The sequence below is a fragment of the Nilaparvata lugens genome, chromosome 6 (genome assembly GCF_014356525.2).
Source record: "Nilaparvata lugens isolate BPH chromosome 6, ASM1435652v1, whole genome shotgun sequence".
NCBI lineage: Eukaryota > Metazoa > Arthropoda > Insecta > Hemiptera > Delphacidae > Nilaparvata > Nilaparvata lugens.
This window is the reverse complement of record NC_052509.1, coordinates 23,955,787-23,983,219: the sequence shown is the minus strand read 5'-3', so window position 1 is coordinate 23,983,219 and position 27,433 is coordinate 23,955,787. Positions and strand designations below refer to the sequence as shown.

The 27,433-nt window shown below is 36.3% G+C and overlaps 1 protein-coding gene across 1 annotated transcript in view; it reads right to left on the bottom strand.

Annotated features, from left to right (window-relative positions):
- The window catches only part of LOC111047566 (dynein heavy chain 5, axonemal), a 145,677-nt gene that overhangs the window by 58,514 nt on the left and 59,730 nt on the right, over positions 1–27,433 (bottom strand). The window contains exons 31-44 of the mRNA XM_039431399.1: positions 25,130–25,337; positions 24,775–24,936; positions 23,891–24,115; positions 22,135–22,307; positions 12,819–12,997; positions 10,609–10,796; positions 9,368–9,562; positions 8,927–9,065; positions 8,181–8,338; positions 7,810–7,928; positions 7,509–7,636; positions 6,473–6,669; positions 3,938–4,123; positions 972–1,096 (exon numbers count right to left, since the gene is read on the bottom strand). Coding sequence (XP_039287333.1) covers positions 972–1,096; positions 3,938–4,123; positions 6,473–6,669; positions 7,509–7,636; positions 7,810–7,928; positions 8,181–8,338; positions 8,927–9,065; positions 9,368–9,562; positions 10,609–10,796; positions 12,819–12,997; positions 22,135–22,307; positions 23,891–24,115; positions 24,775–24,936; positions 25,130–25,337 — 2,382 coding nt within the window. The remainder of the gene's footprint in view (positions 1–971; positions 1,097–3,937; positions 4,124–6,472; positions 6,670–7,508; positions 7,637–7,809; positions 7,929–8,180; positions 8,339–8,926; positions 9,066–9,367; positions 9,563–10,608; positions 10,797–12,818; positions 12,998–22,134; positions 22,308–23,890; positions 24,116–24,774; positions 24,937–25,129; positions 25,338–27,433) is intronic.

Below are 27,433 nucleotides of genomic sequence, written 5' to 3'. Positions count from 1 at the left end.
TAATTTTTTTCAAACAATTCTTTTCCAGTAGAAAATAAGTGTTAAAAGTGTTATCACGGCTTCAAAAGTCGTCTATCACGATCAAAATTCATTGAGTGAGTTGAGAACTTGAAACAGTCTAATTAATAACCAAGGTTTCAATCAATATAAATGTTGGAATATGGATGATAAATACGAATTGGAAAATAATAACGTACGGTACCAAAAAGCTCGATAGACAGTCAACTGTCGATTATATAAATTGGTTGTAAACTTTTATAAATTAATGTATATACATGAAAAATAATAAATAACATAGAATTATTTTGAGTTTTGAATACTTTATGGCTGTTATTTATTTAACCCATTATTGAACATATATTTTTTATATGGAAAACATACTAAACTATACTATAGATGGAAATTGATGAAACAGTAAGGGATAATATAAATCTATTTGTTTTGATTTTTTGAATGATCTTTCATTTTTTACAGTTTGGATATGATATTATTATATGAATGTCTGGATAATAAGAAACCTAATGAATAAATTAGTTGTTGGAAAAATAACTTGCTTGAATTTCATAGTCTCATGTAATATAAACAAATAATATATCATCACTTTTTGCTATTAGAAAAAACGACTAGCAGTCAGATTTTTTTAATAAATGAATTAATCACTCACTGTGACAACGAGATCATTCGCCAGGTCCGCCATCTTCTTGGTTGCCATCAACCGAAAGATCTCGTTGTCACAGTGAGTGATTAATTCATCTATTGTAAAAAATCTGACTGCTAGTCGTTTTTTCTAATAGAAAAAAGTGATTTAATAATAAGCAGTTCGTGATGGAAAACAACATAATGTAACATCTTCAGAAAGCTTGCATTCTTGAGTATCTAACAATATGATAATAGTTTATGCTAAAATACATACATTCACTAGAATATAATACAATAAACAATGAATTGAAATGAATATATTATGTACTAACTTGACAACTACTTCTTTCACTTCTTTGGGCTCTTTGTCATCTCCTTCTTCAACTTCAGGGGCCTTAGGCTCAGGCTCCTCCACTTCTATTTCAGTGGGAACCAGGCCTTGCAGCATGTAAAGCATCTGAAATAGGAGCATTGGATAAGTGATAACCAATAATCCTATCATTGAGTCTGTAAAATCTGACAAAGCATTTATTGGAACGGTTCCACTTGTTACTCGTTCCGCTACTACGTAGACATCATGTCGTCATTTTGTCCGTCTGCGCTGACCAGTGACGTCACATCACGGTTCTTCGGCACTGCTTGAATCAAGTTGGTTTTCTATACTTTTAGTCATGTTATTTTGTCGTTTCAATTTTAATATTTGTACTATTCGATTTTTTGGAATTTATTTTGTCTTTAGGCATCTTACTTTCTAGATATTTGCTACTTTTTCACCATATGTTTGTAAACGTGTTGCTTACGTTTCTAACACATCCGGCATCTTCCTTCTTTCAACGAGCATTTTGCTGTCTTCTTGTCTTTTGCAATGGTTCTTAGTTGAGAGCGCATTTACGCTTTCGGTCTAAACCTTTTATCCATATTCATCGGACCTACGAAACGTTTTTAAAAGTGAATTATTCTTCGAATTAATTCGTTTGTTCTATTCTTCAATTGTGATTCAATTATTCATCGATTGCTTCGCATATTACTCTGATAAACTTTGTCAAAAATTGCAACCTCGTGTGGGCGTTTATCGCTATTTATTTGATCTACGGAATGTTTTTAAAGTGTGAATTACTTCTGCAAATTAATTCATTTATTCTATTCTTCAATTGTGATTCAATTATTCATTGATTGCTTCGCATATTACTCTGATAAACTTTGTCAAAAATTGCAACCTCGTGTGGGCGTTTATCGCTATTTATTTGATCTACGGAACGTTTTTAAAGTGTGAATTACTTCTGCAAATTAATTCATTTATTCTATTCTTCAATTGTGATTCAATTATTCATCGATTGCTTTGCATATTTACGCTGATAAACTTTGTTAAGTTCACAACCTCGTGTGGGCTTCAATTGCCATTCTTCTAACGATTGGCTTCACCTCTTGAAACTCAAACTTTCAAGTTCATCATCTCTACCGTTTGGAAATCATTCAAAAAATTCAACAACTTGAAGGTCAGATTATTCGTTTGGAATTCTACTTGCTCCTGTTCTCATTTCCACTGGGGGATTTGCCTGCTGTGATGGACGCTTCCATGCTTGTCATCGCATGGCCAGATCACATCATCGCTTGCTGATGTCCTGTTCCTGTGGGTATTGCGGAGTCATTGCCTGTCTGCCTGGCTGCATCTCCTCTTCAAAATTTTATTCAGGTTACGTAAATCGTTCTATTCAATTTTCATTTACGTATGTATCATAATTGTTTTATTAATGTCTATCTTGACATTCAATTCACTAAGGCCACCGACGCCTATTAATTCATTGGATTTGACAGCTACCCTTGGCTTTACAAGTGATTTTCTAAGGCCACTGACGCCTACTTATCGTTCTATTGATGTCTTTCTTGACATTCAATTCACTAAGGCCACCGACGCCTATTAATTCATTGGATTTGACAGCTACCCTTGGCTTTACAAGTGATTCACTAAGGCCACCGACGCCTATTAATTCATTGTATTTAACAGCTGCCCTTGGCTTTACAAGTGATTTTCTGAGGCCACTGACGCCTATATAATTGTATTCAATAGTAGCAACTATTTCATTGGATTTGACAGCTACCCTTGGCTTTACAAGTGATTTTCTAAGGCCAGTGACGCCTATTAATTGTTGTCGATGTCTATCTTGACATTCAAATCACTGAAGGCCTATGCCGCATATTTTATGTATTCTACTTGTTGAGCACTATTTACAGCTTATTGTCATTTATTATTCCTTTTTGTAAATCATTGTCATTTATTATTATTATTCCTTTTGTAAATCATTAAGATTGAACTTTGCAGCAATAACTTTTCATTATAGCACTCAATTTATATTCGCAATTCAGGTATCATTAATATTACCTTTTCGATTATTGTCAGACTTCAATGGTCATTAATGTCATTGACCTAATCTCATTTAAATTTTGTATTTCTCTAACGTTTTATCATGTTGTAATTATCCCAAGATATTTGACTCAATCTACTTACAATTGTTTTTGTATGTGGCCATCTGCCTATCATTATTTTATTGATCCCAAGTAGTGGCTTTCTGTATCTAAAATTGATAAAACAGTATCTACAATGATGATGCAGCGAAAAATGTCTTTCCAATTCCTAGTACATTTATGAAATCGGTCTAAAATAAATTTTAGTTGATTTCTTAACTGCAAAAACTTTAGATTGTTGATGGCCAAATAGAGGAATGATGTTTTACCGTTCCGCATTGCCCGCTCAAGCACATCATCAGGAATGTTTATGATTACCACTTACAACATGGACAATATGTGACTAGGTTATCAATGCAAGCTGTACGCGCTCTGATTTCCTGTAGCGTAATGGAGATTTGCAATGGTCCCCTCGCTCACCGGACCTCACAGTATTTGACGTTCACTCACCGGACTATTTCAAAGCAAGGGTCAACATGAACAAACCCTGGACTATTCAAGAGTTAAAGGCAGCAATTAACAACAAAATCACATCAATTTCTGGTGATCTTCTTATACGGGCAATGCGGAAAGTTAAGGACCGACTCCAAGAATGCATCGCTCAAGAAGGAGGGCATTTAATGGATGTAATTTTCAAAAACGAACTTGACTAAGTCTCAGTTAATAAACTTCCATTGTGAATAGATGTTTTTCACTCTAATTCAATCCAATATTTTAGAAATTTACATTTTGACAAGTATTCTAAAATTACCCGATCCATCTGCGCCACCCTGTAGTTTTACACTGGGTTCTCTTTACTTGAGTCCACATGATAGATTGCTGAATGTTCAATTACCTGTTGCACAATATTGCACTGAAGAACTTTCATTGTGAGGTTGAGATTCTGCGTGCCCCACGAGTACATGACTGCGAATGACTCATCAAACAGCTGCTGGAACACCCCCACCTCCTTGGCGGTGCGTGTCTTCAGCCAAGCATCCAGTACTGGCTTCCAGTCCAGGCCCGAAGAGCTCATATAAACCTGAAAAGTTACGAAGATTACAGGAAAAAAAGAGAATATGATCAATTCACAATTGAGGTGATGTTTCTATCAGTATGCAAGTCGCTTGAATTTTCCTGATCATATACCAAAGATGTGGAGTAGTTGCTTATTTGAATTATAGAAGTCAAGCTACTGAGACCCGGTTTCTAGGACATCTAAGGACGGTTTCCAAGCTCGGGATTTAGCTAAGTTCTAGACTTTAAACAGCTGGAGTCAGAGAATTGGCTTTCCGAAACGGGGCGTAGTCGTAGTTTTTATGATAATATTAATTTTCTAATTTCTATAATTTCAAACGTTTTTCCTTGACGAAATGTAACATTCCTAAATAATTCAAAATAGCTGAAACTTTACACTATTTTCTCTTTATTTTTTATTTTGTGCTCAATTTTCTAGTTTTTCGAAATTTAATTTAAACGTGGACTACGACTACGCCTCGTTTCGGAAAGCCAATTTTCTGACTCCAGCTGTTCAAAGTCTAGAACTTAGCTAAATCCGGCCCTTATTGAAAATTTCTAATGGAGCAATTAAACCTATAAATTATTAATAGTCCATTAGATTTAAAAAGTGTCCGGGTCTTTATCTAATCAATCATCCAAGTAGGTGAAACCTGTCTCTGTGCTTTCAAATATTTTGTTTACTATAGTCGAAATCACGCATGAGGAATGCTTAATTTAACCGAACAACTCATCCTACTAATAATATTGTATCATACGCAATGAGTACTATTTCCATATATACAATAGAATAAAAATAAACGAGTAAAAACGCAAAATGTAAAACATGATATAGGTTATATGTAGAAGGTAGAATAATAAACTAACAACGTTGAGTAATATAATAACTTATTGTCAAAATAATAATACTGTGAATATAGTTACACTGTCCGTATACTTGATGTAGGCTGAAGAATGATTGAGAGATAGAATCTGGAAATGGGTAAATAATACATCTTCAGATTTGACTTTTTTCTAATGTGGTACTATTATTAATTTTTGTGAGATTTCATGCTTTTTTATCACCTATTTGCAGTAGTAAGATGGAATTCAGTTCAAATTTAGGGAAAAAATTGAACAGCTTGAACTTATTCATTTTCGACACTCGAGTCTCAATCAATCTTAACAGCTACTGTTAAATGTAAACTTCTGATTAATGTAAACAACACAGTAGGCTACTAATTACTCACAGAATTATTTCCAACCAATCAAGCAAAATATGTAAATAACTTTCATAGACAACAATAATTTTAAACTGATGTTTCCTTCATATAATAGAGTAAAGATCTTTATTGAGGCATTAAAATACCTTTTTCCTCCACCTACTGTCTAAAGTGCTTACTTTACTCCCTGAAACATAATACTAAAGTGTCACTTTTCGCTCTCGGTAGTAAAAAACAGAAAAACTCCCTAGGGAGGAAAAGTGACTCCATTTAAATAAAATGGGAAGCATCTCTATTTTAAAAACTTTCATTGTAATAGGTAAGAAGGTCTTAGCTCAGATGAGGAAGCAAATAGAGTAGTCAGTCATTGAGCCAACTAAATTCAATAACTCAACCAGATTTTATCAACATATGAAATATATGATTGTATGCTAAAATTATTACAAACTTCATGTAACTATACTAAAAAAATGTATAAATATTTTTTTATATTCCATGCTATTCAAAATACCAGCTAACGAATATTCCTTATTAACTAACCAAATTTGAAACGGGAACTTCATCATAGCTGTAGTTGTGGCGGCCATTGTTGTTACAACTTTTGCCGACAGATAGCGCTGTGGGCGGAGAACTGTGATTACAAGCCAGCTGTTTCTGTTTACTTTTTAGATTATGTTGTAACACATTGTTTGGTCACGTACGTTTTTAAGAATTATTTTATTTGCAGTTTTTATAAAAATGTAGGTGGAGGAAAAATGTTGTGTATATAACGAGTGAAAAATGTTTTCTCTCCCTCAGGAAAATTGTTGCCCTCGGCTTCGCCTCGGGCTTCAAAATTTTCCCTCAGGGAGAAAAAACAGCACTTTTCACTCTAGATATACAAATAACTATTGAGTAGAGGATAGATATTTTAGAGCAGGGTGTTTATAAGTCCTTAATAAAGATCTTCATCTTCATCGATCTTAAGATCAACTTTTAATATCTACAAGCAATCACATGGATATCAAAGCTATATAAGGAAACATTTGAAATGTCTTGAAAAATGCAATTGAAAATAAAGTTTATTTGAGAAAAAATAAAACATTTGAAATCTAAGAAAACATTTAAAATGTCTTGAAAAATGGAATTGGAAATAAACTTTATTCGGGAAAAGTGGATGATATTTTGCTGACCATTCCATTTCGAGAGACAGTGGCGGGAGAGGCGTTGTCGATGTTGTGCGGCTCGAATATGATCTTGCAGGTGGGCGCCATGCTGAGCCGATCGCCGTTGGCCAGTGTCAGGGTCTTGTTGTCGTCCAGCACTGAGTTCAGGTTCTCAATCCAGATGCTGTCCACTGGCCCATCCAGCACAAGCCACACGTGGTCGCCTGCAACCATCATATTATAGATACACTTTCAGGAGTACGAACTGAACGGGAAAGACCAGGTGGTTTCTTTTTCATCCTGAACGCTGCAGCCCATCGGATTACAGTATTTCGATCGGGCATTACACCTTGACGCCCAACTCTAAAATATTGACGGAAAAGCGTTGCACTGTGACTACAGATTCATCGTTTCTAAAAAAACCGCTCAACAGTGAACACACGATGTTGTATGTTCCAACGCTCATAGCAACTGAAATGGTATAGTATGGGTCGTCTGCCAACATTCGTTCCAGGGCAATACCCTCTCCCGTTGACGAGTACTGGCTGTTCGAAAAACATGCTTTTCCTCTGCACAACCCTGTACATCAATTCATTATTATTTATTTTAGAAACTTGATAATGGCATGAATGGCCAAAACGGACAGCATCTTTAGAAAATGAAGGGTACTAGTAAACTAATTCTAGTATGTATATTATCTAGATATTTTTGTCCTTATTTCGTGTTATAACAATTACATGTGTTTTCGGTAAAGTTAAGGCAATAAGAGCCCCCTCTCCCACTAAGGAGTTAGGAGGATGTAAGAATATAATACACATAAAGCGAAATGAAAGGATTCATTGGTTTATTAAGTCAGAAAACAATCAATATATTAGAAGATTATCTGTGTTGCTCACATCTTCGTACAATTAATTGCCAGAAACTATTATAGGCCAATTCAAACAAGAGTATATTATTCATTCAGTTGATATCACTAAGTTAAGTTAGAGATATCTTGATAGAAGAGTGGGAATAATTGAGATTTGATTGAAAGTAAAAAATTGGATATTGAATTCAAGTTGACCTTTCTTTATCTTGAACGTTTTCCTCCAGAGAGCGGCGAATATTCCATCAGTCCAATCATTAGTAGCTACATCCAATCTCCCAAACATTTGAGCGGCTGTGATCGCTTTCGGATTCATTCTCATTTCTCTGAAAAGCCGAAAATCTTATGATGAAAATGGATTCATCCTACTAATATCAAAATACAATTGAATACAATATTAGGACATATTTCAAATTAAATCACTTATTGTAAGTGCGTAAGTGGAACAAAGTAAATTACAAAATAAATTAAAATAAACTTTTTATTGAAAATGACCAACCTGTGAGGCTCACCACAGACTGTGAGTGCTTTCATCAGTGTGTGAATGCATGCGGTTTTGCCAGCACCTGCCGGTCCCAGTGTCATTATACCATGGCGAACTCTTTGGGTTTCATATAACTGTGAAAAATGTAACAATCAATTCAGTCGAATGTTGAATATGAAAAAGTAATAAGTAATATAGATTAATAAAGAAAGATTACTCATCACCTAGCACAATTATACCCACTATTAAAAATAAGAAGTGAAAGTTTGTTACATACACTCATCATCAATTTGAAAGAACACAAAATAAATAAAAGCCGTATAAAAGGATAAAAATAAGATATAGATACCATAAAAGGTGGTTTAATTTGTGAAAAAATCAATTACTTGTATAAGTTTGAGAACCCACGGCGGATGATAAATGAGTCCAGCCTCCTCTACTTGGCCAAGAATAGCTGACTCCAGTTGTGGGTAGGATGTCTTCTCCAGCACTTGGTTCGGGAATAGATCAGCAACCAAAGATATAAACAGAGGCTCATCCTCGTCTGTAAAAATACACAGTCAAAATTCATTTTTTTTATAAAAGTATGAGTTTTGCAATAATAACATTCGAATGAATGTAAAGCTCGTAGTCTTACAAACTATATTCGAGTTGCCGACTATGGAATAATAAACATCACTTGAATGAATGGTAAATAAAACAATCAATATATTAGAAGATTATCTGTGTTGCTCACTCTTCGTACAATTAATTGCCAGCAATGATCTGAATTTATAAATTGACTTATAAATATATTTATGTACTATTCTTGTGGAACAGGAAATTCGCTCAATAAAGAAATTTACAGTTGAAGAAAGTCACTGGCTTGTATGAATACGTGCTTATTGTACTAAGTTCTTTCACATCAAGCCACTGAATGAACAATGTAATCAGATGGTTTGCTTATAATCTTTGGTAACTGAACTTCTGATACTTTTATATCTCATGGTAATACCATAACTTCACTAATACTGCTACAGCGATGTAGATATTTTCAAGGCCAAAATTTATAAGAAGTGTTAATATTAAGCGAATATTGGTAAATGTTGTAGCCTTGAAGGCTATTTGAGTATTATTTGAATCTTGTTCTCACCAATCAGCTTGGAGAGATTCATGTCCCTGAGAACTCTCATCACAATAGTACTTTCAGAATCTTTCGAATTGACACGCTTTGCTGCACCCAGTGTTCTCAACACAGACAATATGTTTCGCAGACCAAAATCGTAATGCACCTATGAAATAGAACATTATTCAATCGAAAGCATTGTAATAACATAAGTTGTTTCTCTATCTACACAGAAGAGCTCCTTCTTACGATTAACATATATTATATATGATCTCATCAAAACTATCAAAGATGTAGGCTATAGGATTTTAATACATGTTTTGTTAGCAAAGCACAATGCTAACATGAGTTCTGCAATATATAAATTTGGATGATGTTCAACTTTGAAAATAGTAAGTGTTTATAGTTTTATTTTGCACTTTTCCATAATTATAATTTGCATTGAAGTGTGAACTAACTTTACAGTACCTGTTTTGTTAGCTGTTCCTCACAGAGTTTATACAGAGTGTAGAACTTTCTTGCAAGAGTGATATTCTCCAGGAAACCGCAGCTAGCCAACTTTACTCTTATAATAATCTGCCTGTCAGGTACCATCATAGCCACTGTGCGGAACTGAATCTTCAAATTTTCGGGTAGCTCTTTACGCCCAGCATATCCTGGATTCTGTCAATCATAAATAAAAATTAGTCAAGAATGCTTGAATAGAAAAAGTGGGGAAAATGGAAATTAAAAGTGTGCAATCTGTTCGTTCTTTCCATAAAATGAGTTATCAAATCTGTCCTGATGAAAAATGTTTTGGAGGAAGTAATCTCTGTACTATTGGATAGTTTCCTATTTTCAGGACCTCAATAATAGAAAAAAAATCCCTTTCAATTAGATCATCTTAGTGATAGTAGAATAAAAAAATACCGATGGATTTGGGGAGTATTGTTACGAAAACACAAATTATGTCTCTTCTACTTACATAAAACAAAGTAGAAGAGACAACATATCAATATTTATTTACTAACATAAAACACAGTGGAAGAGACAACATATTAATATTTATCTAGAAATAAATATTGTGTTTTTTATTTCATTATAGAACAATAAATTTTACGATATATCTATAAAGGTTTACAATTTATCAACCTACTATCACTTGAGAATGTAAGAGTTTCTGTTCACGAATTGGAAAATCAAAGATGAAAGATTTTATTGGAAATTGCAGTTAATCAACTGCTGCAGTATTATTAATGTATAATAATTATTGCAAATATCCAATGAAAGCTATATAAATAGAACTAAGGACTTCTGCTACTGCAAATATTGACCGAAGAACTGAATTTGCAGAAGGGAATTTGAAAAATGAAATTTTTTAAAATCTTCAAAAAGGGACACAAATTGAAGAATGATATTTTTAAATTTTTCAAATTTCTTTTTGATATTTAGTTCTTTGGTCAATGTTTTCAGTAGTAAAACTTGTTAGTTTTATTTTAAAGTGTGTCGAGTCAGTTCTACTCGAGCAGCCGTAGTGATCGGATGTCTTTATCTTTATCTCTTTATCTTTATATATAACTTTCATTTGATATTTGAAATACTTATTATACAGTAATTTGAATATCATTATAACTTCAAATGTGATAGATAATTTAATAATTGAATATTTACGTCACTGATACGGTACTACGGTATATCCTCTATGTTGACAGCACAAAAATAAGTTTTACCATGGTGATGAATATGCCAAACTCGGGACACATATCGATGACGTCACCGTCGGTGAAGACGAACTGCTTCTTCTTCTCCTTCTTGGCAGCCTGGACGACAGCCACCTGTTGGGCGGCTACTGACAGCACGGGCAGCTCTATGCGATTGAACTCGTCGAAGCAGCCCCACGAGCCTGACTGCGCTAGGCCTGCAAACCAAACCAAACCAACAAACTTGCATTCAACACATCAATTATTTGAAGAAAAAACTACAACTGATTATAGTGATTGGACATTTGAAAATATACAGAGTGTTCCACGAAAGGTGTAACAGCCGAAGACCATCGTTTCTACATTACATTTTCAACAGAAAATGTCAAGTAAATTTTCTTATATCGACCTTAGTTTTCCATCTTTCTATATTTTTGAAAAAAAAACGTTAATAATTAAAAAACTAATAGTCGATATCACTAAGAATAAGATTTGGAAGATGAAGAGATTTTCAACAGAATTCATAAAATTGGTTCCTTTGTTTGACGTTTTTGAACTTTTTATGTGCATCAAACTGTTTGAAATTTGGCTTTGAGTTCAACGAATTTAATTTTTTCAACTTCTAGCATTCATGAAAATTTCAAAATCGTTAAACAGAGGAACAAATTATGAATATTATTCAAAATTTCTTCCTCTTTCCAACCATATATTTGGAATTAGATTTTGACTGATAGTTTTCTATTTATTGACGTTTTTAAAAATTTCGAGAAATTTTTATAATATTGAAAACAGGTCGATATAAGAAAATTTTACTAATCATTTTTTGTTGCAAATTACACTTTCAATATTTGGTATTCGGCTTCTACAGCTTCGTTCGTTCGTTCTTGTCAGGTGATTCTAATGCCAATATTTGAGTAATAATACTCTGTTTTAACAGCTTTGTCATTAAAGATGAAAAGGTCATGTCTTGTACATTCTGGAACGAGACAAAACTTTAATAGGTGGTCATCTGATTGTATATCACCACAGTCACAGTGCGGTGGAAAATCCTGTATTTATAAAACTGGTTGAAGTGATGAAGCACGGAAAGTAGCCTACAGCAGGGCATGTATAAGAATGAATGTTACATAATATCAAATCGAATCAAATTTTATTGCCTTACAAAAAATATTCACAAATGAATACAGATTACAAAAAATAATATTTTAGAATAAGAGGTATAATTTTTTTAACATAATAATATACTAATTCGGCGAAACCAGCAAAACTATAGTTTGAGTGCCGGTGACGAGTACCAAAACAGAAACGATACTATTACTTCCAATAGAAAAACTTTGATTCAACAAGGTAAGCTTAACTATAATATTATAACTATACAATTCAATCAAGGTGAAAGTGGGGAAAACACAAATATATATATATACTGTATGAAAGTTTGATGGCAATACTAGAGGAAAAAATCAAATTGTGTTGTGAATTAGGTGAAAAAGATTTGTTGACTTAATCCAATCAATTTTTTTTTGTACTTGATTTAGTGATGCTATCTAAAATTAAATTTTCGGGTAACAGGTTAATCAATTTATTTACTACATAGGGGAACTGTCTACGGCATACTATTAGGTCTGTCCTGGAAACACGGTAATTTGATGGCGATCTGAAATCGTAAGCTGGAAAGTATGGAGTGAAAGTATTTTTGGATCTATTGATATAAAGTATTATTTTTTTTCTATATAGAGTTGTCTCACTGTCAGAATCGGAAATTATTCATAAAGTAAGTGACTGGGATATCATCTCGGCCTTTGGAGAGCAGCTTTTAGTATGTGACTCTGAATCACACCTATTTTATTAAATGAGTATCTAAGGCACCCCCCCCCAAACCCTTATACCATACTGAAATATGGATTGGGCATAAGCTGAATAGACCATCATCAATAACTTTAAATCTCCAACACTGCTCAATCTGTAGAATTTATGAACAATATATTTCATTTTTTTACACATATCATCAATATGTGCATTCCACTTCAGATTTTGATATATTAAAACACCTAGATATTTAACTTCTCTCACGTTTGTCAGTGACTGACATATACAGTCCCTAACAACAAAATCTGAGTCTGACGGACTACTCCTCTCAGCACATAATAATATTGCTAAACTAGGTAAACTTTGGTTGTCTCATGCAAACTGGAAAATATGACAAGAATACGAATGATACTTATAAAGACTGGTTATATCACCTTTGTAAATTCTGCCAAGACCCCTGTAGTCCATCTGATCGGAGCAGTTGAATACGACCACATACTTGGCCAGAGTTTTGCCCATGTCCTTCACGGTCTCAGTCTTGCCGGTTCCCGCAGGCCCACAAGGGGAGCCTCCCATACTCATCGCCAGTGCTTGTGCCAGGGTTATGTAGCATCTGTCACAAAACAATCACATTCTTCAGGAACACTCCATTACACCAAGAGAATGTTGAGGTTTGAACTAGAGATAGATACCTGACAGATACTTTTAATCTAATTCGGGGTGGTTCACATCATTTAACTTTGTATTTATCGTTCAATAATGATTAGCCTCGATAATTTTTCATCTATAGGCTTGACATTATTTAGCTGGAAAGTTCAACTCAACGTTTTTACAACCCATATTGAAAAATACATTTTTAAGATTTTTTGCAGGTAATTCACCAAATTAGGTATTTTAAACAAATAATATTTTTGAATCTTTTAGTACAGTGACTTGATAATTATTTGAGTTGATAGTTCAATATTAAGAGTAAAATTCTACATCTAATACTTTTTGTACAGTCGGGATATTTTGGGTGTTTTAGTGCAGACTTGGGCGGATTTAACACCAAAGCTGGGCCGGGCCGGGCCGACCGAGCGGAATCAGCCGAGGCGGATCGGCCGAGCGGATTCTGCCTGCGTTCGCACTGAAGCCGATTCACTCAGTAGGTTTTCTAGCCTTGTAGCGAGAACTCACTACGTGGGAAGATCAAACTAAACTGAAAGAAGGCAGAATCCGCTTGGCCGAAAACGCTCGAGTTGTTTGTCAAGCCAACTGCACAAATCCGCTCGGCTCGGCCCAGCACCGCTCGGCTCGGCCCAGCACCACTCGGCTCAGCCCGGCGTTGATTTGAATGCTCCCGACTAAATCCTGCATAGTTAGCGCGCACGTGGATTCCGCTCGGCTCGGCTCGGCCCGGCCCAGCTTTGGTGTGAAACATCGAAACATCACTTACTCGAACCGTGAAACGCAGCAATAAATTTGAGTGTATTTAATAAAGTTTCAGTAATGAACAGCTTCAACAGTGTTGAAACGATTACGTTAAAAGGGAAAAAAATAGTAAGTTTCCTACTGCTCAAAACTATTGTTATAATATTTATAAGATTAGGCCTATATAGTATATATAGATCTATATAGACGTATTATATACAGTGTGTTTACGAACTGCCTACCAATACTCTAGGGCTTTGTTCCTGGGTAACAAACATATCTAAATATCAAATTTAAATTGTCCGAAAGTCTTCAGTTACTCACACAGCGGCCGTTTTGCTTTTTTCACTTATTTTTTTCTAAATAATGGTGAAACATACGAAATTGCACAATCATTATAACAAATAGACAAAGCTACAAAAAAATTATGATATTTTTTCAAATTTATAAAACAAGATGACGGTCATTTAAAATTTTGTTTTTTAAATAACTCAGAAACCGATGGTTTTACAGAAACTTTACAAGAATAACTTTTTTTAGTAAATTTGATTGCCTATCGATTGGTACCTGGATTTTTAAGATTGGACCAATATTATCTAAGATATGGAAGCTTTAGTGGTTGGTGACCCACCTTTAGAGGGTTATGTAACATTATTTTATTGTTTGAAATGACCTAAGATCACTTACTATTAACATACAATGCAAATAGAGATTGTTGCATCATTAAGGCGACTCTATCAGTATGCCTTGGTTTGCACTGTAACAAACTTTCATTGGTCACCTATCACTTATGCTGCCATATCTCAGTTAATATTGGTCCAATCTTAAGAAGTCAGGTACCAATCAATAGGTAATTAAATATACTAAAAGAAGTTATTCCTGTAAAAATTTTGTAAAACCAACGGTTTCTGAGTTATTTGAGAAACAACATTTTGAATTGCCGCCATTTTGTTTTATGAATTTGAAAAATCATCATATTTTTTTTAGCTTTGTCTAGTTGTTATAAATGATTGAGCAAAGTTTCAATTTCGAATGTTCGACCATTATTTAGAAAAAAAATGAGTGAAAAAAGCAAAATGGCCGCTGTTTGAGTAACTGAAGACTTCCGGACAATTTAAATTTGCTGATATTTAGATAATATGTTTGTTACCCAGGAACAATGTCCTAGAGTCCTAGATAGAGTATTGGTAGGGAGTTCGTAAACACCCTATATAAGATTTATATTATTTTTTCAATTTTTTATACAAACATAATGATAAATTATTCACTTAAATTACAATTATTCTATAATTATTATCTGTTGATTGAGTATAATTACTGAAGAAATCTGAAAAATAGAGTAGCTTTCGAGATGAAGTTTTTCTTTTAGCGTCCTTTAACCAGCATCTAAACAACTAAAACACCATTGAATTGTTATATCTTCTGTTCGTACCTGTCAGTGAGAGGAGTGATGACCAGTCTCTCAGTGCAGCCCAGGTATTCATTCTGATAAGTGAAAGTGACGTCAGTGATTGAGATCCATGTCTTATCCAAGTCTTCTTTGAAATAGAATCTGCACTGCTTCAGCCACTCAAAGTCGTTCACTGAACGCACATTCAAACGACACTGAAATAAAAAAAAAAAAATAAAATGTGAAAGAACTACCTTGAATCAATGAAGCAATGATATTCAACACTGCGTTTCCAGAGCAAGACAAAATACATTTTAAAATGGATGATTGAATAAATGTAAGAGCTTTTATTATTGTTTTTAAAGGGACGGATTCAAGAATCCAAAGGTTTAAAGAACCCCACACGTCAACCGAAGCTTATTGTGTTCCCAAGTAGTATGTTAGTTAGGCAAACCAATACCTGTGTCCTTTACAAGAACCAGGAGTTTTTCCCTATATTAAAATCTCATTCATCACCTGGTTGCTTGTCGCAATCCAGTGTGATATGCTTGGCAGTCTCTTCAGACTGATTAGTCCTCGTGACCTACGTGAGATCCACTCCTGGCCTTCTTTGAAGGTACTTCCGCTGAAGAAGGGGTGGCCAAGTTGCCTCTAGGGCGCCCCGGCCACCCTTAACTCAGCCTCTGGACCCACATTTGTGCCTGGAGTTTAACCCATCTCTGGTCTCTTGGGTTTTTTTCTTTTTGCCCCTCCGAAACTTCGCAAGGTCAAAAGCCTCACCTCTCCCAAGACGTTTTGCCTGAATGGCCGCCCTTCTTTGAACAGTGGTGAGTTTTGGCCTCTCCATTCACTAACTCGTGACCTACGTGATTTCCACTCCTGGTCTTTTTGTAGGTCCTTTCGCTGAGAGAGGGGACGCCAAACTGCCTCTAGGGCGCCCGGCGCCCCGCCACCCTCGACTCAGCCTCTTGACCCACATTTGTGCCTGGAGTTTCACCCATCTCTGGTCTCTTGGGTTTTTCTTTTTGCCCCTCCGAAACTGACCTGATGGGACAGATTCCGTGGGTTTGAAGGCAAGGCAACTTCTGGAGTTGCCTTTGGGTCCCTTTTAGTCGCCTCCTACGACAAGCAGGGATACTGTGGGTGAATTCCGGTTTTCAACACATTATTGAGTACGATGTTCGACTCAAAGCTCCCCCAACCCACAGGGGGCAATGTAAGAGCTTAAAATAAATAAAGTTTCCAGAGCTGATATTCAGTTAATTAGTTTACTGTACTAAAAATTATTGTTACTAAGTTTCAAAACTATATATCTAGGACTAATATAGTTAATTGATTCATTTAAATCATGTAATTACTGTAATACCAACGCAAAATATTCAATTAGAATGGAACAAAATCAACAGCCTTTCTAATGCTGAAATAACTTCAATTTGAACATTGATCATTCAACCAAATATCTAATTTCACACTACTAATGGGTAATCAAATAGATGAACTGATGTAAAAGCAGGTGTATTATCGCCTCCAAGTTATTCGAAACTGAAACTAGAATCATCATTGATAGGATACATAAGATTCTTGTACACTCCCTGAATAACAGAAATTATCCAAAAAAGTATTTTTCAAGTGTTACTTGATTGTTTAATTAGCTCTATGAAAATCACTAGTACCCTTGTTATATTTTTATATAAAACATTTATGAAAATCATATTTTTTGTATGTAAGGGTATACTGGCCACCACTGCCAGTCATCCGCTGCCAGTCGTCCGGCCGCCACCGATCGCCCGGCCGCCGCCGGTCGCCCGCCGCCACCAATCCCCCGTCGGTCGCCCCACAGTCGCCCCACATCGTCACATTGTCCCCACTATCGCGCAGTCATCCCCTATCGCCGCCGTCGCCCCACTATCGCCGCCAGTCATCCCACTAACACCACCAGTCATACCACTATCGTCACCAGTCATCCCACCATCGCCGCCAGTCGCCCCACTATCGCCGCAGTCGCCCCACTATCGCTGCCAGTCGTCCCACTATCGCCACCATTGTACCACTATTGTCACCAGTCATCCCACCATCGCCGCCAGTCGCCCCACTATCGCCACAGTTGTCCCACTATCGTCACCAGTCATACCACTATCATCACCAGTCATCCCACCATCGCCGCCAGTCGCCCCACTATCGCCACCAGTCGCCCCACTATCGCCACCAGTTGCCCGGCCCGCCGCCGTCGCCCCCCACCACCGTCGCCCGGCTGCCGCCGGCGGCCACCGCCGTCGTCCGGCCGCCACCGGTTGCCCGGCCACCGGTCGCCTCACCGGTCGTCCGACTGCCACCAACAGTCGACCTGCTGCGGCTGGCAATTGTCCCGCCGGCTGAGCATGAGCATTCTGAGCGCAGTCAGTGGCACTCAGAATATACTTATAGCTAAACTATATCTAAGGAGATGGTAGGTAATAAGTAAACAGTTTGGAATACAATTAGCTATTTATTGATCAATTCACCTCCATTTCATTGAAAAGTTTACTACAAGCAGGTATATCTCTGTTCCAAAATCCAAGTTGTTTATCATATAAGTGTGCAGAAAAGTGATGTTCCATGATGTTTCTCCTTGGTCCATGTCAAGCAGGTGATGTCCCAGGTAGTAGACTCCTTTTCCAGCACTAGTCCTTGGCAAGTCTTTATGTTGTCTGATAGTCTTCGGATGATATTCAGTGATACCTCTAGAACACTGTTTCAGTTAGAGACAATACCCTGTCATTGATGTTGAATCACCTCACAACCTCTTTCCTTCAGGAATTGATGCTCCTTCGAGTCAAAGTATAGGTGTAGTAGTATTTCTCACCACTACATATTCCTCTTCCTCCTCCTCCTCCTCTTCTCCTCCTCCTCCTCCTCTTCCTCTTCCACCTCTACCTCATTGTCCTCCTCCATATCAGTTTTCTCTTCCTCATCTTCTACATGATCCTCAACCATTTTCAGATCAAATGGGGAGATTGATGGTAAATTTGTCTCACCATAGTCGGCCCACTTTGGAGAATAGGAGTACCATCTTTTCTATTGTTCTAGATACACAGTTGATCGACAAAATGTCTATTCTCCACAGATGATTCCAGCACAATGAATCTAATCTGCTATGTATCCAATATATATCCATATTTGTACAGCATTATGATTTTGATTGTACCTCAATAAATGTCTATGGTGTTGCTGTTCTCTGCTTCTCAAGTAAAGACCTTTACCGACCTTTGATCTCTGCTGTCTCAAGTAAAGACCTGTACCAACCTTGGTTTCTGATGTCTCAAGTAAAGACCTCGACCTCCTTTCATTGATTTTTTCTTCGATGGTTGATCTTTTGTTTCTTCCCCTTCTCAACCACCGCTGACTTCCTTCAGTGATCTTTTCATACCTCCCCCAATTTTGCCTTAGCCTTCATAATGTTGGTGACTGCTAGTGCTGCAGCTTATTCCAACACCCCCGCATCATCAGATCTCACTCTGTCCCAGGCTCTCTCTGCCAAGATGCTGTCTGCTACTGCTCTGCTTGCTGTATCACCACTCTTGGAATAGGCAATATCATGCTCCTTGCAAGCCTGATCAAGTTTGTTGATTCCTGGATCACCTTGTGCTAATCGCTTCTGAAGTTTTTGTTCCTGGTCCACAGTATTGATAGCCAGGGATATGAAGTTCAACTGGTAGAATGTCGATTGCCTTATTAACTATTGTACCAGCAGCTCCCTTGATAGCTGACAGAACACCTCTTCCTCTATAGATCTTCTGACTTTTCTCCTTACTAAAATCACGCCTTGGGGCAATAGATCCTCTCCCAGTCACTTGTCTCCCAGAATGTCTTTGACCACCATCTCTGCTATCATCCAAAAGGCGTTTGATTGTATTCTTATACTTGGCTTTGTTGTAGTTAACAATCTCACCTCTTGGATCATTGTTCTGTCTGTGCACACTGGTCCAGTTCAATATTTCTCCATAAGCCTGTCTGTCAGCAGATTCAACTAATGCACAATTTGGATTCTTCCTGAAAATCACTCACAAAGTCCCAATGTAGCTGTGAAGGTCTTTTCTTCCTGATCTACAGGGTCAGTCAGCACAATTTCATCACCATTCTCTCCAAAAGTTAAATACTTATTGCCCAGGTAGTAAGCATGGTCTCTCACTCTTGGCCCAAAAGTGTCATCAAAATCGTCATTGTCCTTGCTCAATGATCCTCTAATGTAATCAGCTACCTGTTTTCCAGCTAGATCAGTTTGATCAAGGATATTCTGAACTGTTGTACCATGACTTTCATTCAATAATTGTTCAACATTCTTATCATCATCCTGTCCATCTCCAGACAGCTCCTCATCACTGCTATCATCATATCCTCTACTCATATTATACTCCTCACCCTCATCCCCTTCAAATGCCTGCTTTCCTGCTTTCCATAGTTGCCGTCCAACTCTTGAGGTGCCTGCCATTGGACTTGAAACTTCTCCAGTTCCATATGATTCAAATGTTGGTGACTCTTCATCAATGCTGGAGAGTTGAAGCTTATGTTTGCTTTACTTGCACCAGTAAGTCCACGCCTTGTATATGTGGCATCTTTAACAAATGGTGTTGTTGGTGGAGTAGGATATGTGTGGTGTGTTGATGCTGCTGAGAAAGGACGATGTTCTGATGATAACAACTCTGGCTTGGATTGTCTCTGCCTACCCTTCACATGCCTGGAGCGCATTTTTATTCTAGGCTTCAGATACCTAGGACGCTTCTTGGATGCTCTTGATGGGTAGTTGTGGTTTTGAACTGCATCTGTTGGAAGGTTTCGACTAGGTTGACTAGTGGCTCAGCTAGAGTTTGAAGTGTTCCACATGTTTCTCTTCTGCAATCCGTCTACCCAGCATGATTTCCTTATGCCTCCTTTTGATTTCACGCTTCAACCTAGCAATCTCCAATATGGTAGGAGCAACCTCCTCCAATGTTGGCTTATGGTTCCTTTGTTTGATATACATACTGGTCAGTGTTTATCAGTATACTGAGGTCTGAGAGTTTGAGCTCCGCTATTTATACATTTTGGACCCATACCAAGTGCGGAGTGCCACTGACTGAACAGTGACTGATCAGTGACTGAACAGTGACTGATCAGTTACTGATCAGACTGATCAGTGACTGAACAGTGACTGATCAGTTACTGATCAGACTGATCAGTGACTGAACAGTGACTGATCATTACTGATCAGTGACTAAACAGTGACTGAACAGTGACTGACTGACCACTGAGTGGATGACCCTACCATCCTGCCACAGACATGCTGAATACTGGTGAGCATGGTCCATGTGGCAGGAGGAGCTAAGGTCATTGAGAATGCTCATGCTCAGCCGGCGGGACAATTGCCAGCCGCAGCAGGTCGACTGTTCGTGGCGGTCGGAAGACCGGTGAGGCACCAGCGGGGCGACGGTGGCCGGGCGACCGGTGGCGGCCGGACGACCGGTGGTGGCCGACCGGCGGCGGCCGGGCGACCGGTGGTGGGGCGACCGGCGGCGGCCGGCAACTGGTGGCGATAGTGGGGCGACTGGTGGCGATAGTGGGGCGACTGGCGGCGATGGTGGGATGACTGGTGACGATAGTGGTACGACTGGTGGTGATAGTGGGACGACTGGTGGCGATAGTGGGGGACTGGCGGCGATGGTGGGATGACTGGTGACGGTAGTGGTACAAGATTATATAGTATATATAGATCTATATTGACGTATTATATACAGGATGTTTACGAACTGCCTACCAATACTTTAGTGCATTGTTAAACATATCTAAATAAAACATAACATGAACAAAACATAACTAAACAAAACATATCTAAATATCAAATTTAAATTGGCCGAAAGTCTTCAGTTACTCACACAGCGGCCGTTTTGCTTTTTCCACTTATTTTTTTCTAAATAATGGTGAAACATACGAAATTGCACAATCATTTATAAAAACCAGACAAAGCTACAAAAAATTATGATATTTTTTCAAATTTATAAAACAAGATGACGGTCATTTAAATTTTGGTTTTTTAAATAACTCAGAAACCGATGGTGTTACAAAAAATGTACAAGAATAACTTTTTTTAGTATATTTGATTGCCTATCGATTGGTACCTGGATTTTTAAGATTGGACCAATATTATCTAAGATATGGAAGCTTTAGTGGTTGGTGACCCACCTTTAGAGGGTTATTTAACATTATTTCTTTGTTTGAAATGACCTAAGATCGCTTACTATTAACATACAATGCAAATAGAGATTGTTGCATCATTAAGGCGACTCTATCAGTATGCCTTGGTTTGCACTGTAACAAACTTTCATTGGTCACCTATCACTTATGCTGCCATATCTCAGTTAATATTGGTCCAATCTTAAGAAGTCAGGTACCAATCGATAGGTAAAATTTTTGTATAACTAACGGTTTCTGAGTTATTTGAGAAACAACATTTTGAATGGCCGCCATTTTGTTTTATGAATTTGAAAAATCATCATAATTTTTTTAGCTTTGTCTAGTTGTTATAAATGATTGAGCAAAGTTTCAATTTCGTATGTTCGACCATTATTTAGAAAAAAATAAGTGAAAAAAGCAAAATGGCCGATGTGTGAGTACCTAACTGAAGACTTCCGGACAATTTAAATATGATATTTAGATATGTTTGTTACCCAGGAACAATGCCCTAGAGTATTGGTAGGCAGTTCGTAAACACCCTATATAAGATTTATATTATTTTTTCAATTTTTTATACAAACATTATGATAAATTATTTACTTAAATGAAAATTATTCCATAATTATTATCTGTTGATTGAGTATAATTACTGAAGAAATCTGAAAAATAGAGTAGCTTTCGAGATGAAGTGTTTCTTTTTGTGTCCTTTAACCAGCATCTAAACAACTAAAACACCATTGAATTGTTATATATTCTGTTCGTACCTGTCAGTGAGGGGAGTGATAACCAGTCTCTCAGTGCAGCCCAGGTATTCATTCTGATAAGTGAAAGTGACGTCAGTGATTGAGATCCACGTCTTATCCAAGTCTTCTTTGAAATAGAATCTGCACTGCTTCAGCCACTCAAAGTCGTTCACTGAACGCACATTCAAACGACACTGAAATAAAAAAAATAAAATGTGAGAGAACTACTTTGAATCAATGAAGCAATGATATTCAACACTGCGTTTCCAGAGCAAGATAAAATACATCTTAAAATGGATGATTAAATAAATGTAAGAGCTTTTATTATTGTTTATTGTTTTTGAAGGGACGGATTCAAGAATCCAAAGGTTCAAAGAACCCCACACGTCAACCGAAGCTTATTGTGTTTTCAAGTAGTATGTTAGTTAGGCAAACCAATACCTGTGTCCTTTACAAGAACCAGGAGTTTTTCCCTATACAAACATCTCATTTATCACCTGGTTGCTTGTCGCAATCCAGTGTGGTATGCTTGGCAGTCTCTTCAGACTGATTAGTCCTCGTGACCTATGTGAGTTCCACTCCTGGCCTTCTTTGAAGGTACTTCCGCTGAAGAAGGGGTGGCCAAGTTGCCTCTAGGGCGCCCGGCCACCCTTAACTCAGCCTCTGGACCCACATTTGTGCCTGGAGTTTAACCCATCTCTGGTCTCTTGGGTTTTTTCTTTTTGCCCCTCCGAACCTTCGCAAGGTCAAAAGCCTCACCTCTCCCAAGACGTTTTGCCTGAATGGCCGCCCTTCTTTGAGCAGTGGTGAGTTTTGGCCTCTCCATTCACAAACTCGTGACCTACGTGATTTCCACTCCTGGTCTTTTTGTAGGTCCTTTCGCTGAGAGAGGGGACGCCAAACTGCCTCTAGGGCGCCCGACGCCCCGCCACCCTCGACTCAGCCTCTTGACCCACATTTGTGCCTGGAGTTTCACCCATCTCTGGTCTCTTGGGTTTTTCTTTTTGCCCCTCCGAAACTACCCTGATGGGGCAGATTCCGTGGGTTTGAAGGCAAGGCAACTTCTGGAGTTGCCTTGAGGTCCATTTTAGTCGCCTCCTACGACAAGCAGGGATACTGTGGGTGAATTCCGGTTTTCAACACATTATTGAGTACGATGTTCGACTCAAAGCTCCTCGAACCCACAGGGGGCAATGTAAGAGCTTAAAATAAATAAAGTTTCCAGAGCTGATATTCAGTTAATAAGTTTACTGTACTAAAAATTATTGTTACTAAGTTTCAAAACTATATATCTAGGACTAATATAGTTAATTGATTCATTGAAAACATGTAATAACTGTAATACCAACGCAAAATATTCAATTAGAATGGAACAAAATCAACAGCCTTTCTAATGCTAAAATAACTTCAATTTGAACATTGATCATTCAAACAAATATCTAATTTCACACTACTAATGGGTAATCAAATAGATTAACTGATGTAAAAGCAGGTGTATTATCGCCTCCAAGTTATTCGAAACTGAAACTAGAATCATCATTGATAGGATACATAAGATTCTTGTACACTGCCTGAATAACAGAAATTATCCAAAAAAGTATTTTTCAAGTGTTACTTGATTGTTTAATTAGCTTTATGAAAATCACTAGTACCCTTGTTATATTTTTATATAAAACATTTATGAAAATCATATTTTTATATAAAACAAGGGTACTAGTGATTTTCATATAATTGGAAAGAAATAATATGGATTTAATGTAAAACTCGAATTACTCACCAGTATGTCAAATATATCTCTCTGATGAACGTGAATTGTAATGAGCGTTTCAAACTTTGTTCTTTCTAAACGATTCAAGTCACGGGTTGTTTGATCGATCAGAGTATTGAGCAGCTCCAGAAATTTATTATTTGTCTCTGGCATCAACTTCTTGTCGGATCTGGCCTGCATCAGTGCTAGTTCCGAGTCTCTTGTCCAAATCATTTGAATACCGAGTATGCCAATCTGGAGAATATTAATAAAATCCCAATTCAGAATTTGATTTATCGAGATTATAGAGAATTATAGGTTTTTGTAAATATGATAACATGAATATATGAACCTGACTCAAAATCATTCACTCTTCCAACCAAACATCATTAAAAAGGTTGAAAATGATAAATTTGAATTTTATAAATCAAGGAAGTACATCAAGGTTTCTTTAAAAAAGATAGAGAAAAGAATTACAATGAGTTATTATTATTACCTTGATATCATATAATAATAATAATAATATTAAATAATGTATTTTGAACTAGAAACAGTTTTGGACTCGCAGTCTTTTTGTTCCCAGATTCATTAATTTGTGAAAAAATCCATAATAAAGTTTCTAAATGCTAAAAGACATAATTGTACTGAAACATTTGAAGAACAACATACTTATACTTAGCAGACTTATACTCAAGTCAAATTATACTAAAAAGTATACAGAGTGAAAATTGATTAGTATATCACAATAGTAGATGAAAGAATAAATTCCAATAAAAGAGATGTAAGTGGAATAGAAATTGTGATACATCTATAGACTCAGTCCTAAAAACTTTTTTCGGATATTTCTGCAGCAATTCCCATTGCAAGATGTTGTAAAATATGTTGGTATACAGATTTTAGATAGAAGGATTTACCTGTGCAGGCATTTTGTCAAGAAAAACAAGAAGGTTGAAGTTGGGATCGTTGATAACTGTGTGTGCGGTACGAATTATGGAATGGAGTGACATCTGAGATGTTTGCAGTAGACAAGTTAGCCAGGTTTCCACGCTTCCTTCAGCTCTTACTGCTCTCTCCAGCTGTTCAAAGACATAACATCACTGAATGAAATTTTTGCAATATCTTGGGTACCTAGTAATTGAAATAAGATTCAACTGAACTATGAATCACATAAAACACTAGTATTCAATTCATTGCTCATCATCAATTTTAATCATCGTATTCATCGCTCAAGCGTGTTCAAATGAAAAAACTTATTAAAAACATTTATACCTGGATAACTTCTCCCTCGGATGAAATAATAGCAGTCATCTTGTTGTATTCAATGTCATGGAACTTTACAGATCGTGTATTATCAAATATCGACAGGAGATGGTTCTGAATTGTATGCGAATCTGAAGCCTGGCCGAGAATCTCGAGTAATGCAGGATCCGACACAAAGAAGAATCTCGGGAACATCATACGCTTCTTCTCCAAATAGCTGAAAAACAAATCAAAACTCTGGATAACACAGAAATATTCATTCAGCTGTATAACATCCAATATTGATGAAAAAATAAAACTACATTTTGAATCATTTGTGAGGAAATAAAGAAGTCACAGGTACTTAAGCTTTTGGAAACCATACTAAAACTAATAAGCTAATCTTATACAATATAAAACACCAAAACACTTCACTATTCTACAATAAAAGATAAATAGTAATGGAATGTTTCATTTTCTAAACGTGGTCATCTATAATATAATAAAGGAAAGAATTGGCGGCTTTCACACGTAGAGATAGGAAATTCACCAATGACGCATCATCACGTCTGAACTACTGGACTGATTAACTTGAAATGTTGCATATAGATTCTCTATTTACAAGGATGGTTATATGCCTATTTTAAATTCATCAAGATTTCATTACGTCAAGTTTTTCATTGGACTCTTGCGGAGCACGGTTATTACTAGTTATTAATAAATAGTAGTGTGTAATTTCACTTCAAAAAAGTGAGTTTTAGATTCTAAGAATCCTACTTTTTGATTGCTAGAAAATGAAGATCATACAAAAAAAGCACGGAGTTGGATATCCTTCTTTCAGAGGAGCATCATAACACTCTACTTCAATTTTCGGCAATTTTTTAAAAGAATTTCTCAACGATGATTCAATACTTTGATCAAGTGATAATTCCTCACAAACTACTAACATAATTTTTCTTATGGGAAAAAGACTTGAAAGTGAGAAAAACTCACCCGCTGAGTGACTTCTGACAGAGTTCCAGTTGTTCTTGGAGATGTGGCAGTAGTTGTTTAAGCATGTCATCACCCACACAGCAGGACACAACACCTGGAGTCTCATGGGCACGCTGCATAATCTTCTGCCAAGACTTGTCTATTTTGCTGAATCTGCGCAAAATGAAAATAATATATTAATAGAGCTGGAAGCTGACTGTCGCATCTAGATAAAATTGTAGAGAACTATGACGAGAAGGGGACCGACGAAGATGTATAAAAAAATGAAGGTAGCTCTGAAAGAAATTTCAATTACAAAGATTTTTTTCAATAAAATTAATAGAGTAGGTCAAGACGATTTAAAATATTTATAACGTTGTTGTCGATTTTGAAGGATTGGCTGAAAAAATGGCGGGAAGTTGAAATTTTTATTTTGAATGATTTTTAGTGGCTGCAGTGGGTACAAGATCATATTATTAAACTCTTCTATTCTATTAAACTTGTTCGACAATACAAATTTGTCACCATTCAGCTTCCTTGGCTATATTCTATTAAAATTGTTCGACAATACAAATTTGTCACCTTTTAGCTTCCTTGGGAAGTTGTTTGGCAATGTCTCCGCCGACAAACACAGCCTCCAAATAGACCCACATGTTCTGTACCAGGAGCCAGCGCTCCAAGATCTCGTTCGTATTTCCCAGATCGTACACCCATTGCTGAATCTGCTTACGGAACGGTGCGTTGTAACTGTAAATAACACAAGCATTCAATCAATAGAGAGATTTGAAGGAAATGTAGTTTGCCATGGCTATAGCACAAGAGCAAAGAGTTCAGCTGTATATCAGTACCCCGCTCACAGACTGACACTTTTGGAAAAGGGACCATATTATTCGGAACACAAGCTCTTCAATTGTCTACCTGAAAGAATACGGTTATGTGGTAGTCATAGGCTTTTCTTGTCTTCAATTACTGATGTACTTGTGGAAGCGTGTCCCTATACAATGAAGGAATGTTGTGGTGCCTTCACACTTTGAGTTGATATATATATATATATATATATATATATATATATATATATATATATATATATATATATATATATATATATATATATATATATATATATATATATATATATATATATATATATATATATATATATATATATATATATATATATATATATATATATATATATATATATATATATATATATATATATATATATATATATATATATATATATATATATATATATATATATATATATATATATATATATATATATATATATATATATATATATATATATATATATATATATATATATATATATATATATATATATATATATATATATAT